Source organism: Phaenicophaeus curvirostris, chromosome 6 (assembly GCF_032191515.1).
Source record: "Phaenicophaeus curvirostris isolate KB17595 chromosome 6, BPBGC_Pcur_1.0, whole genome shotgun sequence".
NCBI lineage: Eukaryota > Metazoa > Chordata > Aves > Cuculiformes > Cuculidae > Phaenicophaeus > Phaenicophaeus curvirostris.
The window spans coordinates 26849630-26871604 of NC_091397.1; the positions used below are offsets into that span (position 1 = coordinate 26849630).

General features: G+C 38.1%; 1 protein-coding gene across 3 annotated transcripts in view; it reads right to left on the reverse strand.

Annotated features, from left to right (window-relative positions):
- Positions 1-21975, reverse strand: part of SLC25A13 (solute carrier family 25 member 13) — a 102768-nt gene that overhangs the window by 60128 nt on the left and 20665 nt on the right. For all 3 annotated transcript variants that reach the window (XM_069859678.1, XM_069859679.1, XM_069859677.1), the window contains exons 2-4: positions 17325-17378; positions 13172-13314; positions 6642-6757 (exon numbers count right to left, since the gene is read on the reverse strand). In XM_069859678.1, coding sequence (XP_069715779.1) covers positions 6642-6757; positions 13172-13314; positions 17325-17378 — 313 coding nt within the window. The remainder of the gene's footprint in view (positions 1-6641; positions 6758-13171; positions 13315-17324; positions 17379-21975) is intronic.

The window sequence follows — 21975 nt, forward strand, 5'->3', positions numbered from 1 at the left end:
ACTAATTATTAAAAGTGCAATAAAGCTCTGTATATATCAAAAAATGGATGTCTTCACAATGGCTTTTCACCTCCAGGTAACCTATGATCATGTGGAGTACATCAATGGAAAGCAAAAGCTTATGGTAGTTGTTGGGCTGGTCTCATAAAATGAACAAGTTAACTCGGCACATCTCCAGAAAGAAAAGAGACTGTACTGTGACAGTCCCAGTGGAGTGCCAGCACCCTTAGAAGCTGTCACAGCAGGGCAGAGAAGTAGGAGGCTGGAGTCTCTCCCTAGAGAGTCTGCCTCCATTCAGATGTTAACCACATCCATCTTGTGGTTGGAGGAAGCAGCAAAGGCTGTACAGCACCTGCTGTTCACAGCGGTGAGATAAGACCAGCATTGCTAACCAAATGTCTTTCAGGTGAAGTAACTAGACTTTAAAAATGACAAAAGCCCCCAACAGACCATAAAGTCCAGTATAAATCCTAACAAGAAGTTTAGCATGCATTCTCTTTTAGGAGAGAGGCACTAGCTACTAAACAAAATTTACTCGGGTTATAACTTCACTACCTTATCCAAACTTTTCAACAATGACGGAGCAGTCTTACAGATTAATTTTACGTTAATGAAAACATGATCATGAGAACATGCTTGTGACTTCACGATTTTTCCCAATCAAAATATCCACGATATGCTTTGAGTTTCACCCTTCTGAAAATGGCCTCACTTTTAAAACCTCCTACCTTCCCCCTGTGATGGTTGTTTGTGTTCTTGTCACTTCTAAAAAACTATGAATTCACTTCCTCACGGCATATCCACACACTGTCCAATTTAGCTAGGCCCAGATTTTTGACTGAGATACCTGAGCACATCTGTTACTTCTGCTAAACACTGTAAATACCCCCAAAAAGCAGGCCCTTTACAAAAGTAACATCACTTTCAGCTGTTAAGACTCCAGATCCAAGCTTGTTTGCTTCTTCTGTCCTCCTTGGATATAAGGGCAAACAACATGAATTTATATACAAAATATTACATAACTGACTTACAGAAAAGGTTTTCAACATTTTTCCAAGATGTAACCCCTTAAAAATATTTCTCCTGCAGCTGTGGATATCCATATTTTCAGTTTACTGGCAACAGACTTAAGTTTCTTTATTACCTTTCCTGGCCTCCTTAGAACTAAGCAACAAACTGCCAGAGCCCAAAGACGACAGATTTGGAAATCACAAGGCCCCATAAGGGCATAAAATCTAAATTTATCCTTTTTTTCCCCTGAAGAATAATAATGAAAAAAAACAGATCACTTCCACCAAGGCAAACAGCATAACCTGGCTAACTAAAATAAAATACCACTTCTATTTTCTCCATATAAGATAGTCGGAGATTGATGCACGTGACTTGCATAGAGAGGCTGATGGTGTGAAATTTTCACCCTGGAGAAGGGCAGCCTAATGGAGAACCTCATTGCTGTCTACAATTATCCAACATGAGGGTGAAGGGAAGATGGAACTGCACAGTGGAAGGACAAGAGGTAATGCATTCAAGACAGAACATGGGCAATCCCAACCAGGCACCAGGAAATTATTTTTTGCTATAACAGTGGTTGAACACTGGCAGATACTTGCTGATAGAGGCTGCAGTCTCCATCCTCAGAGTTATTTAAACCTTGATTGGATGTCGTCCTCAGAGCAACCTGGTCTTGATGGCCCTGCAAGGACTTGAACCAGATGGCTGCCACAGTTCCTTCCAATCTAAACCATTTGATGATTCTATGATCATTCCTTAGGTTTTGGTAAAGAACAAGAGAGATGCTCAGCCTTCAGCCTGGCATCTGTCAGCAGGCAACTCTCATTTATAAAAAAAAAAAAAAAAAGACAGACAAAACAAAACCAACAACGAAGAACAAACTGAAACACTGAATTTCAGTTCTGGATGACTTAAAAAACTGAACTGTATTTTCTAGACCAAAGGAAATACAACTGCATAAAAGAATGGAGCTTCTAGTATCCATGATGACAGATTTATTTTGTGACTAAACAGGCTTTGTTTTGCTTAAGATGCCTTCATGAAAGTCTGCCTGGCTACATAACATTTTAACTAAAAGAAAAAACACCAAGAAAAACTTACCAAGTTAACATATGTCTAGAAATGAAATTCTCCAAAAATAGTATCAAGAAATATCAGAAACCAAACAAATTTTGCATTTGTAACGTTGTTGTTGGGATCATCATATCTAGGCAACTGTCATTTATAAAGCAACAAATGTTCCACTGTGTACGTTTAAGCTAACACGTCACTGACTACAAATGGTTTCTAGTCAACTTGAACCAGCAATGGAAATTTCACTAAAAAAATATCAAATATTGCAAATTATCAAGTGATCAATCCTTAAAGCCTCAGCAATTTACTGCAGTAATTCAGATTTAGCTTTTCCTTGCTTTATGTGGTATTGAGTATACCAGGCTGGGCATCACTAAGCTAGGTGTTGTGCAAGAAAAAAAAAGAATTACAGATCCCATAAGAAAAGCCAAGCCATACCAAGCAATTACAGGGCAAAGCATAAAAAAAAATTATAATCCTCTGTAACAAAGCAAGAGCTAGCTCACGCAGTCTGAATCTAATCCTCCAGTCAGGAAAGCAATTGTGAGGCTCCTATAATAATTCTTTGCATATTGAAAAAGTATCAGAGCATTATCCTAAGAGGAAAAGCTCTGAAGCTCATCATAATAGCTGTACAGCTATTTAAATCTCTGTTAAGAGCTACGTGCTTCTAGAAAGTTTACAAACAAGTATTCAGGCAATTCAAGTATCAGATAAGCAAATAGGAGTACTTAGTAAGATGTATCCTTAATTAATGTGTTTATCTAAGAACTGTACTGATATCATTAATAACAGAAACAGAGACCCACAATAGCTGCTGCCTACACATAAATAAACTTTTTTGAGTCAAAAGCAGCATACATTGTTTGATTCTGCAGCTGTTACACTCAACATGCAATAATTTTGGGTTTGGGTCACTCATTCTCTTCGTGGTTGTGGGCTTGGAGGGGAGCTGTTTTTCTTTTTCTTTTTTTTTTTTTTTTAATTTAAAGACTGACTTGCTTTACGGCATATTCATATTCCTCAAAGCAGCATAGCACTCATTTTGAAACAGCTTCAGGTTGAATTAGAAGACCGTTAAAAAAAAACCACAAACCTAGAAAAATACACACCACATTTGACACAAACATTTCATTAAGTACAAGACCACGAATTTCTGTCTGGTGCAAAATTTTACTTTAAAACAAATCAGAATTAAAATGTTCAAAGACGGGTTCAATACTGGCTGCAAGCACAGACTCAGGGAATTATTTCCCCTTTTCTGCCTTTCCTTCCTCTGTGAGCAAAACCAACATGGACAACGCTTATTTTGCCCTTCACTAGAACTGTGAGAACTGGTATAAGAAAAGGAGAGTTCCAGTCCTTGGATATCACCGCTGTGTTATTCAGAACTCGGGACTGTTAGCTTTCATCATTTCATTTATCCATCCAAAATCAGAGATGGAGGTTAAGATGACTTAGTTTTTAAACACTGACGTTTTTACCCAACCATCTCACCTTTTTTTAAATGCCATCTAGTAAAGAATTTCAAAGGGCTCTGCTTCTTTAATGAGGCATTAAAATACAGTCATACGACAAAAAAGCAACACTACTAAGTCTCTTAAACCCCTGGACTTACATTATCAGCTTTTATGTGCCTGTCAACACTTAACAGTAAGAAGCAATGGCTTGCTCTTTGCCTAGAATTTAAAAGCCAGCTAAACTTCCTCCCACTTTCCTGCTGAGAGCTTTAACTCTTTGCAAACTGTCAAAGCCTTGACACTTCAGCAGCAGATAAATCTATGCCAAGATGCAATGGCCAGGTGTAGTCTCAGTCAGCCACTGGCCACTAATTTACTCGTGGCCATTTCATTCACCTCAAAAAGCAATAAATTAGAAACATTTCCCACCCCCATAGTCATACAGAGCGCTTGCCAATCAGCCCTTTAAAACAGATGGTGGCTCTCTTAAAGAACAAGGTAGAGCTAACCTGTAACTTGAAAGAAATGAAACATTTGTAATTGTCAACATATGGCAAAAATGCAAAAGCATTTCCAACCTAAAAGCTAAAGTAGAGTGCAGTGTTTTTTTCAATAAAAGTAAATGCAAAGTATTAAATGCTGGAACTTCTTTATCCAGAACGTCTCTCCAAAAATGCACAGCCTAGATGTGGCATTCAGTGTAAAACTTCACTGACGCAGAGCCCATTATTAATTTGGTTTACATAGGTGCCAAGCTAAGCCCACCTGTGGAACAATAAGATTTGGAGGATTTGCTTAGTAGAAAATGTGAAGTTCACAGCTGGGAAGCCCAATATTCCATTTAGTATAAGCTAAAATATTTGCACTATTATCTAAGCATACAGTAAAATAATGACTCCACAGATAAGCCATGCTGTTCCTTTACAACAATAAAACGAGATACAGACGTATAATGGGATCCTTGAGATACTACAGTTAACAGCAGTATAGTGAAAAACGATCCTTTCCCTTTTCTTCTGTTCCTTTCACACTGTAATTCCACAGTATACAAAACCCTATTTAAGTCTCCTAACCTTGATAAGGACTTGATCCCACTCTCATTCAATGGAAAAAGATCTCATAACTAACCTCAAAGACGCATGACTGAGGCACTAAGTGGCAAAGTTACAGGGCACTATTGTAATAATTTATTTGTGAAAATATTAGAGTTCTTTTTCATAATGGTGGAAAAAAGCTTCTTTTTCTTAAGATAGAAAATAGAAGCCAGCTTTGTCTAAAGGTTAACTATTTCTACTGAGAATGCACAACACTGAGACAGCTCTCACATCCTCCCCACTTCAGGCGTTTGCTGGGACAGTAGCCACAAGGTACTATACAGAAGTTACAAATTCATTTATATTTTCGAAGTATACTTTCAAAGCGGGAGAGGAAGGACTATCTGAGGTTCTGCCAATGTTGGCATGTCTCTTTCAAAAACCTTAAGCACAAACTGGCATAGGATTTTCTCTCATCACTAGAAGAACTTGAATGGATTTCAAATGCCAAACAAATCCCTTGACTCACTGTGTTAAACCCCAAGGGAAGCATCTCCCAGCAGTAAAAATACAACAAGAATGTCAAGAGTTAAAAAGTTAAGTTGGACTGATTCAGCATTCAGATCAAACAACTACAGTTCTTCCTAGATTATTAACGAGTACTCCAAGCAACCTGGGGCTCTGATGCAGACAAGAACCTGCACATCACAGGCATTCCAGGAACCCTGGTTTGCCTTCACTGGAACAAAACCTCTGCAAAATACGTGTGCCTTCCCGATTTAAAAGCATACCATCTCTCCTTGCCTCTCTGTCATACACATGCACAAAATACTTCCTTCATCAAGGTTACTATCAGCAGAACTTTTTCCTGAAATTCTTTCAAATCTTTTAGCATCCATAGTAATTTTTAAAAAGCTGTTCTAACACATAATATTGCACACAAGAAGCGCATCTTTCACAACCTCAACAGACAACCAAAATAATGAAAAAAAACCCAAAGAGACACAAGAAGAGACATCAAGTCTTCTCACCAGCTGCAACTTCAAATGCAGATTTTTGGAGATGGAAGAAGGAATACAATGATGCTTCAAGCAAGGAAATAGGATCTTATCAGTTTAAATGGAAAGGGAAGGGCTTTTTAAACTGAGCACAAAACCTGCATGGGGAATACTGGCAAAAGACAAAGGACATGTGAACCACACATTCTGAGAAGACAAAGCAACAGTGTCATCTAGCTTTCCTTTTACTCAAAACTGTTTAACAACAAATTAATAAAGCTCGAGATACGTGAATAATCATGTCCAAATGCAGCAGATTAGAAACAGCAATTTTATCCAGTGTAGCTACTTAAGGCAAAAAAAATCCCCCATACTTTTTGAACTGCAAGTTCAATGTCTGAAATTATTCAAAACTGCTAATTTTTGGATCCTTCTTCCAGACCTTCCTTATCATTAGGCAGGTGGCAGATAGCCCTGCAGATATCAAAAGCTGTCTCTGTAGTATCTAGAAATAAACAGTTCCCATAATTGATTTCTAAACTGGCTTTTCACGTTGCCAGTGCAAGCACCACACCTCCAATGGGCAGTTGAATTTTCAGGGTAGGTGGGTGTGTAATAATGGACTTCTTATTGCAAAATCTCACAGAAGAAAGGTTTAAGCCTGAAGAGGAAGCCAGCTCGAAATACAGCCAATTTCAACAAAAAATAATTCAGAGTAATTTCAGACTCAAAATTCACCCCAGTCTTCTGGCAACTTTCTTGTTGTTTTACAATCATTTCCTATAGCTACCTTTCACTGCTGTTCCGAACACCTGCACAAGCACACGGAGGAAGAAAAAAAGAGAAGTGACCAGTTCTCCAGAGAAAACCATGAAGACAACCATGACTTTGACTTCATATTGTGCACATGTAAATGATTAAAAAAACTCAGCCAGAAAGCTGCTTGGCACTAGTGTAGTTCCGCTACCTATCACTGTGTTTCCTACAGTAACAGAAGGTGAAACAGGGTTTAGGATAAATCGGGATTTTTAAATTAAGAGTGTACATTTAAGAAAAAGTCTTACCAAAAGTAACTTCTCCTTTCCCAGTCTTGTCAAATAGCTGAAAGGCTACTATGAACAATGCATCTGGAGCACACAGGACTGATTCAAATGCCACAAACTCTTGAAAGGATATCAACCTAAGGGATGAAGGAAAAAGCAAGAGCTATTAAACCACTTGCTTGCAGAAAACTGAAATACAATAGCACATGGATTATACAAAAGAACTAAGAACACAACCAAAATGTGTACAAAATGTTATCAATAGGGATTAAAATTTATCCTCAAATGCCCTCAATGCCTCAAATACCCACCAATGCCGTCAGGAGGCCTTTCTATCACTAGATGGAAATTACTCTGTTGAACAAGGAACTCTTCCTCTCAATAAGTCCCAACAAAACATCAAATAAGCAAAGTGCTCAGTGTGGCTACTCACCTCAGCTTTAATGTCTAACTGAACATCCCTCTGGGGGAGCCTACCTCCCTCCTTGGCAAGACAGAGAGCCAATAAAGATATGACTAACTTCACTTAAGACTCAGTACTTAAGGCTTTTGTAAAGCAAATCCATTCAAGACCTACCAGCTGCCACTCACTTCAGAAGGAACTGATCAGAAGGTTATCTGTTTGCTAGCAACTTATTACTCATCCATCACAGCCCTCCGGTCCTGCGTGTTGAGTCATAAATTTCAAGCAGTAGTCTGCATATTCTTCCTAGGCCCAAAAGCAGCAAATCCGTCATTACAGCCAGGTTCTCAATACTTGAGTGCAGTAGTAAAACAGAGATAAAAGCAGAGGTGCCCTTCCTTAAGTTAGTTAATAAGCAGAAATATATAATTAGACAACTTGGCACGGTTTCCAGCAGTAGATTTGATACAGCAAAGACCTTGAGCAGTTCTAATTTCTCTGGGTCACACCCAAGAGTTCACATGGAGATCAAACTCCTGTTCCTAAAGAGGCCAATCATTTTTCTGCTTTGTTACTTCTTTAACGTCTCGGTTGTACAGTTTAATATCTTCTTCAAATGTGTGGCTGCAGGGCCTGCTGGCAGTCTGGGGTGTTTAAGCTTGCCCTCTCTCGAGACTGTTCTATGTCAGCCTTACAAGCACGCAGCTTTAATGGTTCACATTGCAGCAGCTGGAAAGCAAAGATTTATTTCTGAGAAGCACTAAATTCAGCGTAACAGATGTCAAGAACCACACGCACAAAAAAAAAGTTAATTTTTTTTCTATGAGAAGTGAACTGTATCCTTAGGACTTCTACTCAAAATAACACTGCAGCCAGTTCAATATAAAATTCCCCTCAGTATGCAATAACAGTGAAGAACAAAGTGTTCAAATAGGTTGGAAAAGACATTTATTCCATCAAGTCATGATGACCCATGACTATACAGCAATTTCCAGTCACCCTGTCTTAAGGGAATTAATTTCAAGTCACACAGAAGTGTTCTTGCTGCACATCAGCAGCCAAATCTGCACAGGGTAACAGAAGCTGATTTCTGTGAAGAACATGAAAACACGAGCAGCCAAACAAAAGACTTGAAAAAAAAGCAGAGCACAAAGAAGACCAAAAAGCTTTACTTTCCTGAATATATATGCACTAGGTAAAAGGAAAAGAAAGTATATGTAGAGTCAGAAATAGTCTAACAAATAATTAGCCCTGGGAACTTGCCACCATAGGTTATTACGTAGTGTGAGAAATAAATAGAAAGAAACCTCCCCAGGTATTCTTAATATTAAACTCACAATTGATGATGCCAGTAAACATACAAGCATGCCTTAAGCTTTACTGGCAAAGAAGCCAATGACTTACTACATATGCACAGGTTAGCACATGGGCAGGCCATTGAGTTGTTTATTTGAAGCTTCGTGGGAGCTCTCAGCACTCTCTACTGTTAGACACACAATAAACAGATACTCAGTTGTTAGACAGAAGAAAGCTTGTACCTCTCCTAAGCCAAAAGAAATTTTAAAAAATGCAACATTTCCTTCAATTTTAAAGCAATATATCACAACCTACACAGTTTTGCAGAATGCATATTTATTGTTACTATGTGGCTTACAGGTTACAAAAGCTCATTATTACCTATTATTATCTGCTATTATTGGTTACATACCTGACAACTTCCACAACAGCAACTAGATACAAGGAACTGAATTTTTCTGTCCCAAAGATTATAAAGCCCCCCACCCCACCCCCTCGAACAAAATAGACAGCAGGCAACAAGACTCTGAACAGGATTGTTTAGAATTAAAAATGTAAAATACCTGCTAATAGCATTTTGACAAAGCTGCTTTTTGCATGAAACAACAACGAGCACATCTCCTTACCAACAGACCCCAACATAGTGATGAGAGCACAGAAAAGAAATACAACACCTATCCCAGCAGAATCCTAGCACTACAGTAATAACACAGTCTATGTTATTATGCCCGGATTTGATTAAAACTTCATGCATTAACACTTCTATAAGATTTTATATTGGTAGAAGTATTCTTTGTCAATATTTGCAAGTAATAAATAGCCCTAGAAGTCAGATAGATGCTTAAATTAACCCCATATCAATTTTTAAAAACAATTATTCATAGTACCAGAAGATTAAAAGTGTACAGATTGTGTGGTTCTAGACAGACTATTAAACAAGAGACATTAATATCTGCTGCGCCAGCTGAATTCAAATTAACCCAATTTTTACATGTTAATTAAACCAGCTATTTTCTTCTTATTGTATTTTTGCTCCTTAAGTAGACTAGCCTGCTAGTGATTCCCAACAGATCTATTCTAACAACAATGACGTATTCATTTACTTCTATTATGACCATACAATACAGTAACTGAGCAGTAATTTTTCACAGTCAATTACACGTGTGATTTTTAATGCTTAAAGATGCTGAAATAATGTGTACTACATAGCCATATGCTCACTTCTCTATACTGCACAGGGGTAGTTGCCTGGGTAACACATTTTCTCTCTGGTTTAGCATCACCCTTTTTGGGTTTAGTATAACCCTTCACTGAATATCATTAGGTGTCATTAAACAGCACATATTAACATGGGCCTCAATATACTACTTAAGAGTTATTTTATCTACCCAAACAAGTGCTCATTTCTGCTACAAAAGCAGAAAAAAGCCTAGTAATTTTAACCGTGCAAAAGGAGGAAGCTGAAATATTTACAAAATTTTACTTTGGTCTTGAAGATATCCTCCCCAACTGGTCAAAGTCTTTCTTCACCTTCATGTCCTCCTTAACATTACCAATAGTGCACAATTTATTCAAGAAGGCTGTGATCTTGATATTTTAAAAACTTCCACACACAAGAGTTACAGTCCAAACATAACAACTGGGTATGGTGCAGTAAAACCACTATTTACTACTTTATACTTTCTTCTATGCTTCCGTTGGTGCTTGTGCCCATGATATCTGGGCACCAGACAGACGTGACGCATTCCCACCACAGGAAGTCTGCATGTAGCCATGCAAGGAAAAATGCCATAGCCCACTGCAATAATACATACAAATTCAATGATGAAGAGGTTTTTTTCAATGCATATGTTTTTACTGTATCAGCAATCTATACATGATAACATAATAGGACAGAAATTGAAGCTACATCTATTATTTTATGCCGCAGCCTAGGTAAACTTAAGTATAGTGTAAATTGGTGCATTAGAGGATAAATTTATATCCAATAATAATGGAAAATGCTGGTATTTCTAAGTGTTATTTTTGAATAGCTTGTTCTTTCTAAAAATAAAGCACACGGTATTTTTCAGTAAAGTGTTAGTTACTACAGTCCAAACAGAGATGTGCAGTAAATACTTATTTTGTTATACTAATGTTCAAAAGTACAACAAAAGACTGAAAAACAATATGTTGCAGTAGGCAGGACAGAAAATGCCTGGCCTGTTGCTGATAGGCCTTTGAGAAAGCCACTGTATTTTGGGGGACTTTCTAATTCATCTGAAGCTGAATGAAGCATTTTTTTTTTTCAACTGAATTTAGGAATAAGCAGCTTAAGGCCAAGAATGAGCCACTGCTCTTAAGTCTATTTCATACAAACTACAGCCATGTAATATAATGCTTATAAATAATCTGGGTTCTTATCAACTGGCTACTTTGAAAGCCGCCTCTGGCCATCAGCAAGAAAAGCATTTCCTTTTTTTTAAGGAAACCTTATAAAGATACCTCCATAAGAGGACAGAAGGTAAGCCTAACTCTGAATATCCCTATGTCCTAACTTAAGATGGAGACAAAATTTGCTCCTATGGCAACAGATATTCACTGAATGCCTGGGTCTTCCTTAAGATGTCTCATACCTTTGTCACATCACCAGCAATTCCTGTGGACACCCTCAAATCCTTAATCTCTTTCAACGCAGGCGTTGTGCTAGAGCTACATGAGAGATTTTGTCCACGGCAACCACAGTGAGATCGTACGATCGTACGTCCTGTTCTTTAAACTTCATGCTAAAGACTCCTTCAGGTAAGCAACTCTCTGCCAATCTATCTGCTCTGCTCACAGGTCAAAAGCTCTTACGCTGTCTGTCTTTCTTCCATGTAACTTACCTATTTTAGTATTTCTCACTGATTATACTTGGTACCTACACTTAACTTCTCATCAAAATCAAGAGTTAAAAATGTTTTTACAGTGCTAGGAACAATCCCAGTGATCCTGGGCTCAGTTCCTTTTAGTGAACAGTGGTCACGTTCACCAGTCATGAAGGATAAATGCTTCTACAGAGCAGAACAGGGATCTGAGGCAGTGGATAAATGCTTCTAGAAATACCCTAGGATCCTTTTTTTCAGAACTGCACTACTTCACACCACTAACACCATAACAAAATGAACTTGTCATTGCTCCCGCAAGCTACCTTCTATTTTATACTAGAAATAAAGCTAAATAATTGAATGGACTTTCATGACCTTAGCACGTGCAAATCTCTAAATACTGACCAGTCTATTAAAAATGAACACTAACAAAAGCAGTTTTGTACTTTAAAACTAGAAGTTCTGGACTGCCAAGCTGGAAATTCAACAGAAGACCAGTAGGTCCTATTGCCATCCCTAGGAGATTTCATTCCAGGAACCAAAAAACAAATCATCCTTGCTTCAGATGAATTCTTCTGTGAATTACTTTACACACCACTAGAAGAAGATAAAAACGTCTGGCCAAACACAGAAAATGCTACAATGACAGGTTAGACAGTGATGAATGCTAATCACTTTCAGAACTTTCTCCATTCTTTCATGTATTAGTATAGTAGCTAAACAAGAAGACAGCCTGAATACCAGAGAAGACTCTCCTAAGTCACATTAGGAACATGCAGTCCCCTGTCACTGCACAGGCTGGACTGCAGAAAGAGTCCTTACCTATGGCAGAATGCAGCAATTAGAAGCCTCAATACTACACCACAAAAATCCTCCAAGGTAACACTCCATTATGAAATCCGAACTTGTCAACAAGTTCACATAGGCTACAGTTTTACATTTTGCTCCTCCTGACACCAGCTTCTGCTTGTGAGAGAGATCCAGATCACAAGGCATGGATTATACTCTCAATCTTCTTAATACAGAACGGATTTGAAGCTGTGCAATTTGGAAAATAACATTTTTGCAAGCATCAAACTAAGCGAAGAAATCTGAGAAATGTTGAACACTTTCAGTCAAATGCTATCTAAAGCCACCATTTTCTTGCTGCCATCACTCCAATGCTACCAATGTAACCTTTTATACAATTCTTTTAACAGGGGTAACAATCATCATATTAACTTGTCTGCAAAGTTTAAGGCGCCCAGCTGCCAGATACCTGAGGCTGGCTAAGCAGAAAAGAGAGCACAGAAACTAGTGCAAAAGTTCTGTTAGGCATGCATCTGTTCCCTAAGAAGCCCGCATTCTGTAGTCATGCTTTATGCACCTCACTGCAATCACTGATGAGTCATGCCTGAAGTTTTCTGGTTTCTAAAAATGCCACTACTACAGACTTTAAGTCCATAGCTAATTATTCTAAAGTTTCTCTAAAGATACTTTAAAGGCGGGGTTAAAGAAATGCCAATGTCTTCCCAAGACTGCAAACTGGCTCCCTAAATACCTTAGTTGCTCCTCCTCTCTCTTTAGGGAAAAAAACAGTAGCAAAAACCTTTGACAGTGCTACTCCAAAACAAAGCAGGGACACTTTTCTCCGATCTCTTCCTACACCATTTAAACTTATTTTAGATTGCTATTAGAATGTGTTTGTGACAGATACATAGAGTAAACAGAGACAGAAAGACTCATGGAAGAAAAGCTAAGCAGGAGTTAAGGGAGCCAGCCAACAAAAACGAAAGTTTCAATGAATTAAAAATACATAGAAGACTGAAAATAGTTTGCTCAGCCCAAAACGTGGTTTCTACTCTTTCCGCTTAGAAGATATTGTATTCCTTTATATAACTGCAGGCGAGAAAAAAAAAAACCAAAACACAACCCCAGCACCTTTCAGGGAGCAAATTATTTTTGAAGAATAGGTTTGTATTTTTTAAATGAACCAAAAAAATAATAAAAAACAAAAACACACTTACCCATCCTTTGTCTGATCCACCACACCTGCAAGGAGCTGTACAGTGCTTGCATTAGGCAGACCATCTCCAGTTATCTTTAGGTATCGTGTGACAAAGTCATTAGGAGACATGAAGAATTCACCATTCTTCTCCACACTTGCATACTGTTAAATGAGTACAACATTTAGTGCCTCATATGCATCCTTCTTCAGACATTTATTAACATCACCCATAGTTTCCAATTGGGAGAAGGCTCCTGTTACAGCAGATAACAGTTTTGCTCTGAAGAACCTACAACCTACACCCAAACAGGAAAGAGTAGGAGAGGAGTACTCAAGCAGCTGAAGGCTTGGCTTCCAGAATGGCAGACATATGATTTTTTTGTTTATCATGTCAACAATTTCTCCACAGTAGTCTAGAAAGAGTTAATGGTTTGATACCAAATTTCTTTTAAAAGTAGAAGCAGATGTGCATTTACAAGCATGTATGTGGCATCTCATGCCCAGTGAACTATAGCAGCGATGAGATACTCCAGCCTATTTTATTTATCTGAAATGACTCGTCTGTGTTGCCATTCTGCTTCTGGATGGGAAGGCAAAATGATATCGCAGTGCTGGTGGCGTATGTGATCCCACAAGAGTGTCCACCTGGGGGTGCTGTTTTGGAGGGACACCACTGCAGCGTCACCTTCAGCCACAGCTGGTCCCTAGGGAAAGGAGAATCTACAGACACTCCTCCCTGGCTGAATTGCTGAAAGTAGTCCAGAGAACACCATTTTGAGAAAAAAAGTACAGAAAACAAGAACTTGGACAGCTCAACAGAAACAGGAAAAAGGGTCCAACACCTTACCAAACACTGCTGGCATGTGTTACTCCCTCTTTATGCTATAGCTACCGGCATACTACTCCAGAAAACTGCGCTTGACAGACCCAAGCTTATTTGCTCCCAAGAAAAGCCTCTAGTAACATATTACATACCAAGTAAAAGGAATATTAAAATATTCTTATTATAATACATAAATAAATATAATTGCCTTTGTTACAACCCTTACCCTGATGCCTCAGTCATCCCTCAAAGTTTAAAGCCCTTATTTTTGGTATTCTAATAATGCTGTTGTTTTTTTAAGAAAAAAAAAGGATAAGAACAACAATCAAAAGGAAAAGAAATCCCAGGCAACATTTGCAGAATCGTGCATTAGCTTTAAGGGAAACAGGTCTGTCTCAGGATAACAAACATGCGCTGAGAACAGGAAAAAAAAAGTTAATTTCTTTTTTATTTTATGGTAAGGTAGGAAGATAAACCATTGTTGCAGCTCCCCATGGAGCATTACCCACAATAAAGTAATAAATAAATTAGATGTCTGTTTCTATTTTGTAGTGTACTTCAAAGACACATGTTTTGTTTTACATTGCTACGGCTCTGCTAAGGGAAAGGAACTGCCAGTTTTCATTTCACAGAGCCATACTGGTGCCTGCAGATGCTGTTATACCTGCTGTAGGCATATAACTCTCAGAGGGATGCCAAAGTGTAATGGTAAGTAGATTATTTTCTTCTAGTACTATATAAATACAGTCTTTTGGTACAGAAGTATCTTCAAGAAACAAGGTTTCAAAAAAAGCAAACCCAAATAAAACATAACTTGCTTTGGCATCTATATATTGGTTAGCATTCAAGTATTCGTGTTTCAATAGACACTGTTCATAACTCAAGCTTTCTACTTTATATACTGGTACAGAATTTTCAATTGTATACTTTTATAAGAACTAACAGATCAATTGATTTCAATGTAATCATTTGCAGGGAGACAGAATCTTTCCAAATCCCAGCCTCAGAAACTTTTAACACAGCTGCTATTGAGAAACAAATCAAATAAGTCAGCCTATGCTTCTATATTTCATTTTTCTCTTCCAAGCTAACCCCCTGCTAGGGCACTCAATAACAGAAAACAGCACAAAGTTTCAGTGTCCCCCTGTTTTCCTGTCACTGTGATTTACTCAAGTGTATTTGAAATCCAATCACGTACTCTATACTACATATAGAAAATGACCTTGGAAAATGTCAGCCTGATCACTTCGACTAAAATCTAATCTCTTAGGGGTTATGGAAGAAGACTTAGAAAAAGTAGAGTTACTCTTGGAAATTATCATAACAAAAAGAGAAAAACATCAATTCCATTGGTTTTGGAGAAGAGACATTAAAAAAATGGTTCTTTACAATTGTATTTTTCCCCACTTTGTCAATTATACCCACAGAGAATTTGATATTATACAATAGTACTTAATGGCTTTTGGGTAACTTATTTCCATACCTTTTAGATAGTCAAGTATTAACTAGTTCAACACCATTTTAAAAAGATTTGCAAACATTTAATTGAGGGTTTGGTGTATTGAAAATGCTGAAAGTTGATTGTAATCAATTCTACTTAAACTGATCGCTTCATATTTATTTCTGCACAGTGGGTATCAAACCCACCTGGGAATCTTTCTTTTTTTTAAATTCTTAATTGAAGTAGAAAGAACGGTTGTCAAGTTATTTTGTAAGTGAAGATCCTACAGTCTGCAGAAGCAACTGCATTGGCCTCACCACTTAAAATCATTTGAAACAGATTAATTAATGCTCTGGCCACACTTAATTCTAGAGCACAAAACAACATACCATATTCAATCATCCTTTTTCCTTCTCAGTGAGGAGCACAACAATTTCTGTATGACACTGAAAAAATATTTAGCTCATATTTCATTATTCTGCTTATTGAGACCCCCTCTTTTAGTGGAAGAGGAAGCAGAAAAGGAAGACAAAGGAGCTGGAAGTGGTATTTAGTGTGTTCAACCACAAGCCACTCCATTCACTAAACCTGAAAGCTGTGGGAGCTACCACCCCCAGAAACTCAAGAGAGGTGAATACCCATGGACAGGTAGGAAACAACTTTCACATTGTTCTCAGCAAACCAACCATCCCTCTCCCCCAAATGAGCACTGCCTCATGTTGCATAAGGGACCACACTTATCTCTACCGTATTTATTCCCTTCCTTAATGCTACCACCTTCTTAAGTCAACAGTCTACCCCCTGTCTGCCTTTTCTACTGCCTTGCTCCTGCTTTTCAAGCATTTGCCTCTGAAAACCCCATTATCTCATTCTTTCTTAAGAGTCTTTTTGCACTCCTGACAGATAAAAGTTCCAGGACTTAATAAGTTAAATACTGGCTTCCTCAACTGAAAATCTGATTTTAGAGCTATAAATACTGACAGTATATGACAAAACTATAAATACTGGCAATATACATAGTGACACCTACACATATTGTTAATAATAGCTCAAAAGGGACAATGGAAAACATGCTAAGTAGCGCATGCTGTGTGGGGCATGACGCTGGAGAGGCAAGGTGGAGGGAGGAACTTGGAAAGGTATGAGCTCTCTTAGGCACTCAATCCCTTACAAAAATAAGTCAGATACAACAGCTCCCTGTAGCACTGCAGCATCTACCTTGCATATATTCACCAGACGCACAAATTTCTATCCTCATTTTTCATACTAGACTATCAAATCAATACAGATGCTATACTAATAAATCTTACAAAGGTTAGGAATAATTACTTAAATTTAGGAAATGGGTCAAAAAAGTCATATTCCAGCAAAACAATAAAGCACTCTTCTCTCAAGTATACAAGTACACAAGACATTTCATCGCTTGCACTCTTCTAAAGCAGGCAAACACAGAAGGAATTTTAGTTAAACAGTAAGTATGGCCACCACTTCTCAGGGCAAGCTTCCTAACACTTCTACAAATTAGAGAAGAAGAGATAACCCCGAAGGAAGGAAGCAAGAAGGACGGGAGAAGAAAGTTTACCAAATGGTCTAACAGCAAGGTGTCTATAGGAACATTTTACCATGTGCAGGAACAATACTGAAACTCCCACCCCATTCTCTGAACAATGTGGGTTTTTTCTAAGATAGTAATACTTCTTCTGAGTCAATACAATAATCACTCAGGAACGTATCTGACTTCTTGGTGAGCATTGTTCAATTCTGATAATGGTATTTAAGTCTAACATGGTAATAATACAGTGAATGATTAATGGTTGGAAAAACTATCAAGAGTTGTATGCTGCAATAAAGGAGCAAAAGATATGAAAAATTAGAGCAGAAAGAGTAAAATATTTACTTTATACATACCTTCAAAAATATTGTTTTCAACTCAGCTGGATCAGCTCTCTTGGTTAGAGTCACCTACAAGTAAATACAATGCCATTAATATGCATAATTTATACAAAAGATGTCAAAGTGTCGTTTAGGAGGACTAATTCAAACAACAGAACAACTGATAAAAATAAATGTTCACCTTAGACAAATTAGGTACTGCTTTAGCTGGCCATGCTTATTTTACTCATGTCACATTTACACAAAGTTATTATTGATTTTTGTTCTAACCGCTTCCCTTGCACAACCCTGCAATTCTTAAACAAGCATACATTAAGAAGTCGTAAAGATATCCAAGTATCAAATATTTTCAACATGCCTCTCTGCTGGGATTCGGCATTATACCATCTGTACCATATAGATTTTTATACTTCTAGCATCTTTCAGCTAAGGATTTCAGAGCACCATATGCAGCCCCCAACTGACAGAATAAGTGCTCAGGTACAAACTTGTTCAAGAAAGCAACTCCATAAAAGACTGAATTACAATGTAATTATTTGGTTTACAGGTACTCCTACCTCCTACTTCCAATGTTTTCAACTATTTAAACTTACAGTGCAGACCTTTCTGAGAAGGTAAATTCAGAAAGCACAGTATCTAGATTCTTCTACAGATGAGACAGCTAGCTAGCTACAAGTAAAATCTAAGTTACATTTATCACCACCAATCCAAAGTAATTACATGATTTTTTTTTTTCCTCAAAACACTGAATGAAAAAATATTCTATACCCAGTAGGGAGTAAGCCTGTCAGTATTTCCCCAGTTGACAGACCCTGCTGTCCATTCACTGCTTTTGGCACTGGATTTATCCCCTCAGCTTGTGCCTGCTATAGAGTTTCCTTTTCTTCAGGATCCTTTGATAAAGTCTTGCTTACCAATATAATAACCATAATCTGATAAGTCAATTTAGCACATCAATCTATTTCTAATTAAAAAAAACCACTTTGCAAGTAAACATAGCTGTAACAGGAAATAAACAGCCGGAGGATAAGACGTAAAATCGTACTCTCACCTAAGAATTAAGCAGCAGAAACATTATCAATAGAACATGACTACCTGCTTTCTTGACTCTCCAGAGCAAAGGCAAACTGTAAAGGTGAATGCGACTCCAAGTGCATTTCTAGTCGTGCGCTAGACTACTGCAGAAAATGGTAGGAGCCTGAGGAAATCTGTACAATAGCATTAGATACATATATTTAATGAAGACTCTAGCAAGTTTTTCCTCACCCTAAATGGGTAATTTATAAACTAGAATTAAAAAAAAAAAAGTATGAATAAGGTTTCTTATAAAATTTTAGAATTTTTTTAAAAGGGAAAGCCACACCTGAAGTTATGCTAGGACTCAAGTGACAGAGTCCACAGCTGGAGTTCCAGTTCTGTTTGCACAGAAATCCATGTGGAGGTAGTTGCAAAAAATCGAAGTGTAACTGTGAAGCTCAGAACCTAAAAATGTGCATTTTCTGAAGCAGAAGCTGCCCTAAATGTAATCACTGTGTAGTAAGAAGAGTTTTAACCCCATTTGTAAAAATCTGGTACCCTAGAGTAACTGGGAACTTTGTGGAAAGAAAGAAAGAAACCCCTGACATTTCTACATTGTTGCAATACAGAATCTTGCCACTATAGAGGCAAACAAAAGACACTTCAAACATCCGTATCCATTAAATTATAATCAGTATCAAACTTAATCTACCTTAAACTTTAAATTTTATACTGTGCCAGAAATCTAAGCCTTGAGAAACCAGGGATGAAAAGAACAAAGGAAAAGGGTATGTGCCAATGGCTGAACTCCCACTCATTTTCCTTTGGTTTCACTGATATTAACTATCGTGGGAAACTTTGGAGACAAAATGTGATCACAGCCCAACTGCCATTTTTCAGTGCCCTTTTGATTGGGGGGGTGGGGAGTATTTTTTTGGTATTTCTTTATAGCAAGTTGCTTTCAAACCATATACTGAAAGGCAGGCTGAAGCTGGCCAGGTTGATTGAACGCGCAGTGGAACTGTGAACCAGCAGTCCAAGCCGCAGCTGCAGATCACAGCCACCCTCCCTTTCCCAAGGTCTACTTCCACACTCTTCCATTTCCCAGGAAACAGGATAGGAAAGGGACGGTTAGCACCACGTAACAGGTGTGTTCACGTGTCGCTCACCAATCTCCATTTTGAAAGGTTGATTTGATCCCAAGCAAGGAAAAAAGTCTCTATTATGTTATTTTACAGCTTCCATGAGGTCTGATGCTACTGCAGTCATACCTGTGCTACGAGGAGAAATATTTAATTCAGCCTTTCATTCATCCCAGCTGTGGCAAAGCTGAAGCTGCACACAGAGCCACAAGAACTGATCCTGACGACAGGCTTTACTAGCAGATTCCCCTTCTGGAAAAGGTCAAAATATCACTCTCAATACCATTCTGAAAATTGTTCCCAGTGATGTTAGCAGTTGAAGCTGGGCTAAGTAACCCAATGCCAAGACTGCAAGCCAACAGGTAGCACACCTCATGAAAAGTGACCGGCAGACACAAGCTGCTTCTCCTTCGGTCAATTCCAGTGGTGTATTCTGACTGTCATAATTGGGCTTAGGTGACGTGTTTTGTTATTGGAAAGACTTGTTCATTTCACTTAATTTTCTCTCCAGAAAGACAAAAACCAGCCTGAGATAAAACCAGCTACAAGCTGGTAGGCATAACATCTCTCTAGTTGCATGAGGAGGCATTTTATAAAGCAGACCTGAGGGAAATAATGTTCCCTACTGCTCTTTAACAAAGAGATGCTTTGTGACGCATACCAACACTTCAAAAAAAAAGGTAAATTTTATTAGGTAATGTTCAGTGAAGAATGCTCTCCAACAATAACATTTATTTTTTAAAAAACAGGAGACAACGGAGAGCATGAAAACTGAAGTGTAGGATTATAACAAAGTCAGGACTTGTTACAGAAAAGACTGGGAGAACATACGGAAAATGTCAGTAGGGACTTCCATTCCTAAAGCAAATACTTGAAAGTTTTAGCCAAAATACTGTCTATATGTGCACTATAATGAACAACCAGCAAGCACAATGCAATATAAGACCTAAATTTAAAAATGCTAAATCCCTCCCATTAGCCATGATGTTCAGCAAAGGGAGACAGGGGGTGCACAGAGAAAGGGAAAGCTCTACAAGTGAGGGATGTAACACATGAGGTGGGCTGCACGCTGGAGCTGTTCATATCCTTATACTCCCTTGCACCTTGATCTTAATTTCAGCCCATTTTCTCCAGCAGAGCTCTCTTCTCCTTGTTGACTCATGCTCAATTTACAGTGACATGCATTTGCAGTCTCACTTCCTTTACAACAAATGCAAACAGATTCTTTCCAGAAAAATATTGCTGTACAATGCAAGAAAACAGAATCCATTCAGAATCAAAGAAAATTATGTTATGTTTCAATTCAACTCTATCAATATATGATATATTAATATATGTATTTGTCATACACAAGGCAGAAGGAAAAGGCTGTCAATACAGTCTTTACTCAGTAAAGAACAACATCGACGGGTGGACAACACAGGAAAAAGGCGGCAAGAAAATCAGAGTTAATGCCAATATACCATTAATCTAATAGGAGATATAAAATGTCTGACCTTCTCATCTCTATGGTAAAGATGACTTTAGCCGCCACCATTTGGATGGAGTAAGAAGGTGATGGGGATCAAGGAACACTTGGGAATTGCTACAAGACTCCAGAAAGTTCATGAAGACAACAGGAAGTCCTAACCAAAGATACATGCTGCTTCTTCCTCACAGTTTAACCTGAATACAGCTCATGTGTGAAGGAGGAAGCTGATGGCCGTAAAGATATCTTCCCCTATCTCACTATGTTTAAATCCCCTGACGCTGTGCAAGTAAGATGCTGGAGAGCAGCCCTTCTTCAAGCACAGAACAAGAGCAGGGCTGCCTCACTGCCAGGCACTGGTGACCTCAATCTGTTTAATTCTAGAGAACAACATCTACAGGCACGAACAAAGATGTCCGATGAAAGGCCTAACAAGTGGTCATGAGCTCTAGTAGCTTCATGTTGAAATTAAGATTATTTTTTTAAGTTCTTCCATTCTTCAACACAGCTAAACAACACAATGTACTTGGGACCATTAAAAGACCCCAAATCAAGATTGAAACCTTATGACTTCTAGAGGTATTCTTTTGTTTCATCACAAGTGAAGACACCTGTAAGACTCAAACACATGTGGCCCAGTTTATATAAGAGGTCAGATTAGATCATTGTAATGTTTCCTTCTGGCTATAAGTATGCATATACACTCAAAATGTGCAACTCCACAGGAGATCAAACCAGGGTTTGGCCTTACATTCTTGTTTAGATCAGTGACTGGAAAATCAGAAACCAGTTAAAGTGCAGTTACTGACCAAGCTTGAATTCAGACCAGAAATCCACTAATACTGTCCAAGTATCATGCTAAAACAACACCCCAGTTCGTATTTTAATACAATTAACTTGCTTACATAGATGAGAATCACCCTTCTTCCTTACTTACACTAATACTACCACAACCATACACTATCATTCTTCTAATGTAGCAATTTCCCTTGGTCACTCTCCATCATTGCACACAGCACCTTAAGTGACAAGTGTTGTG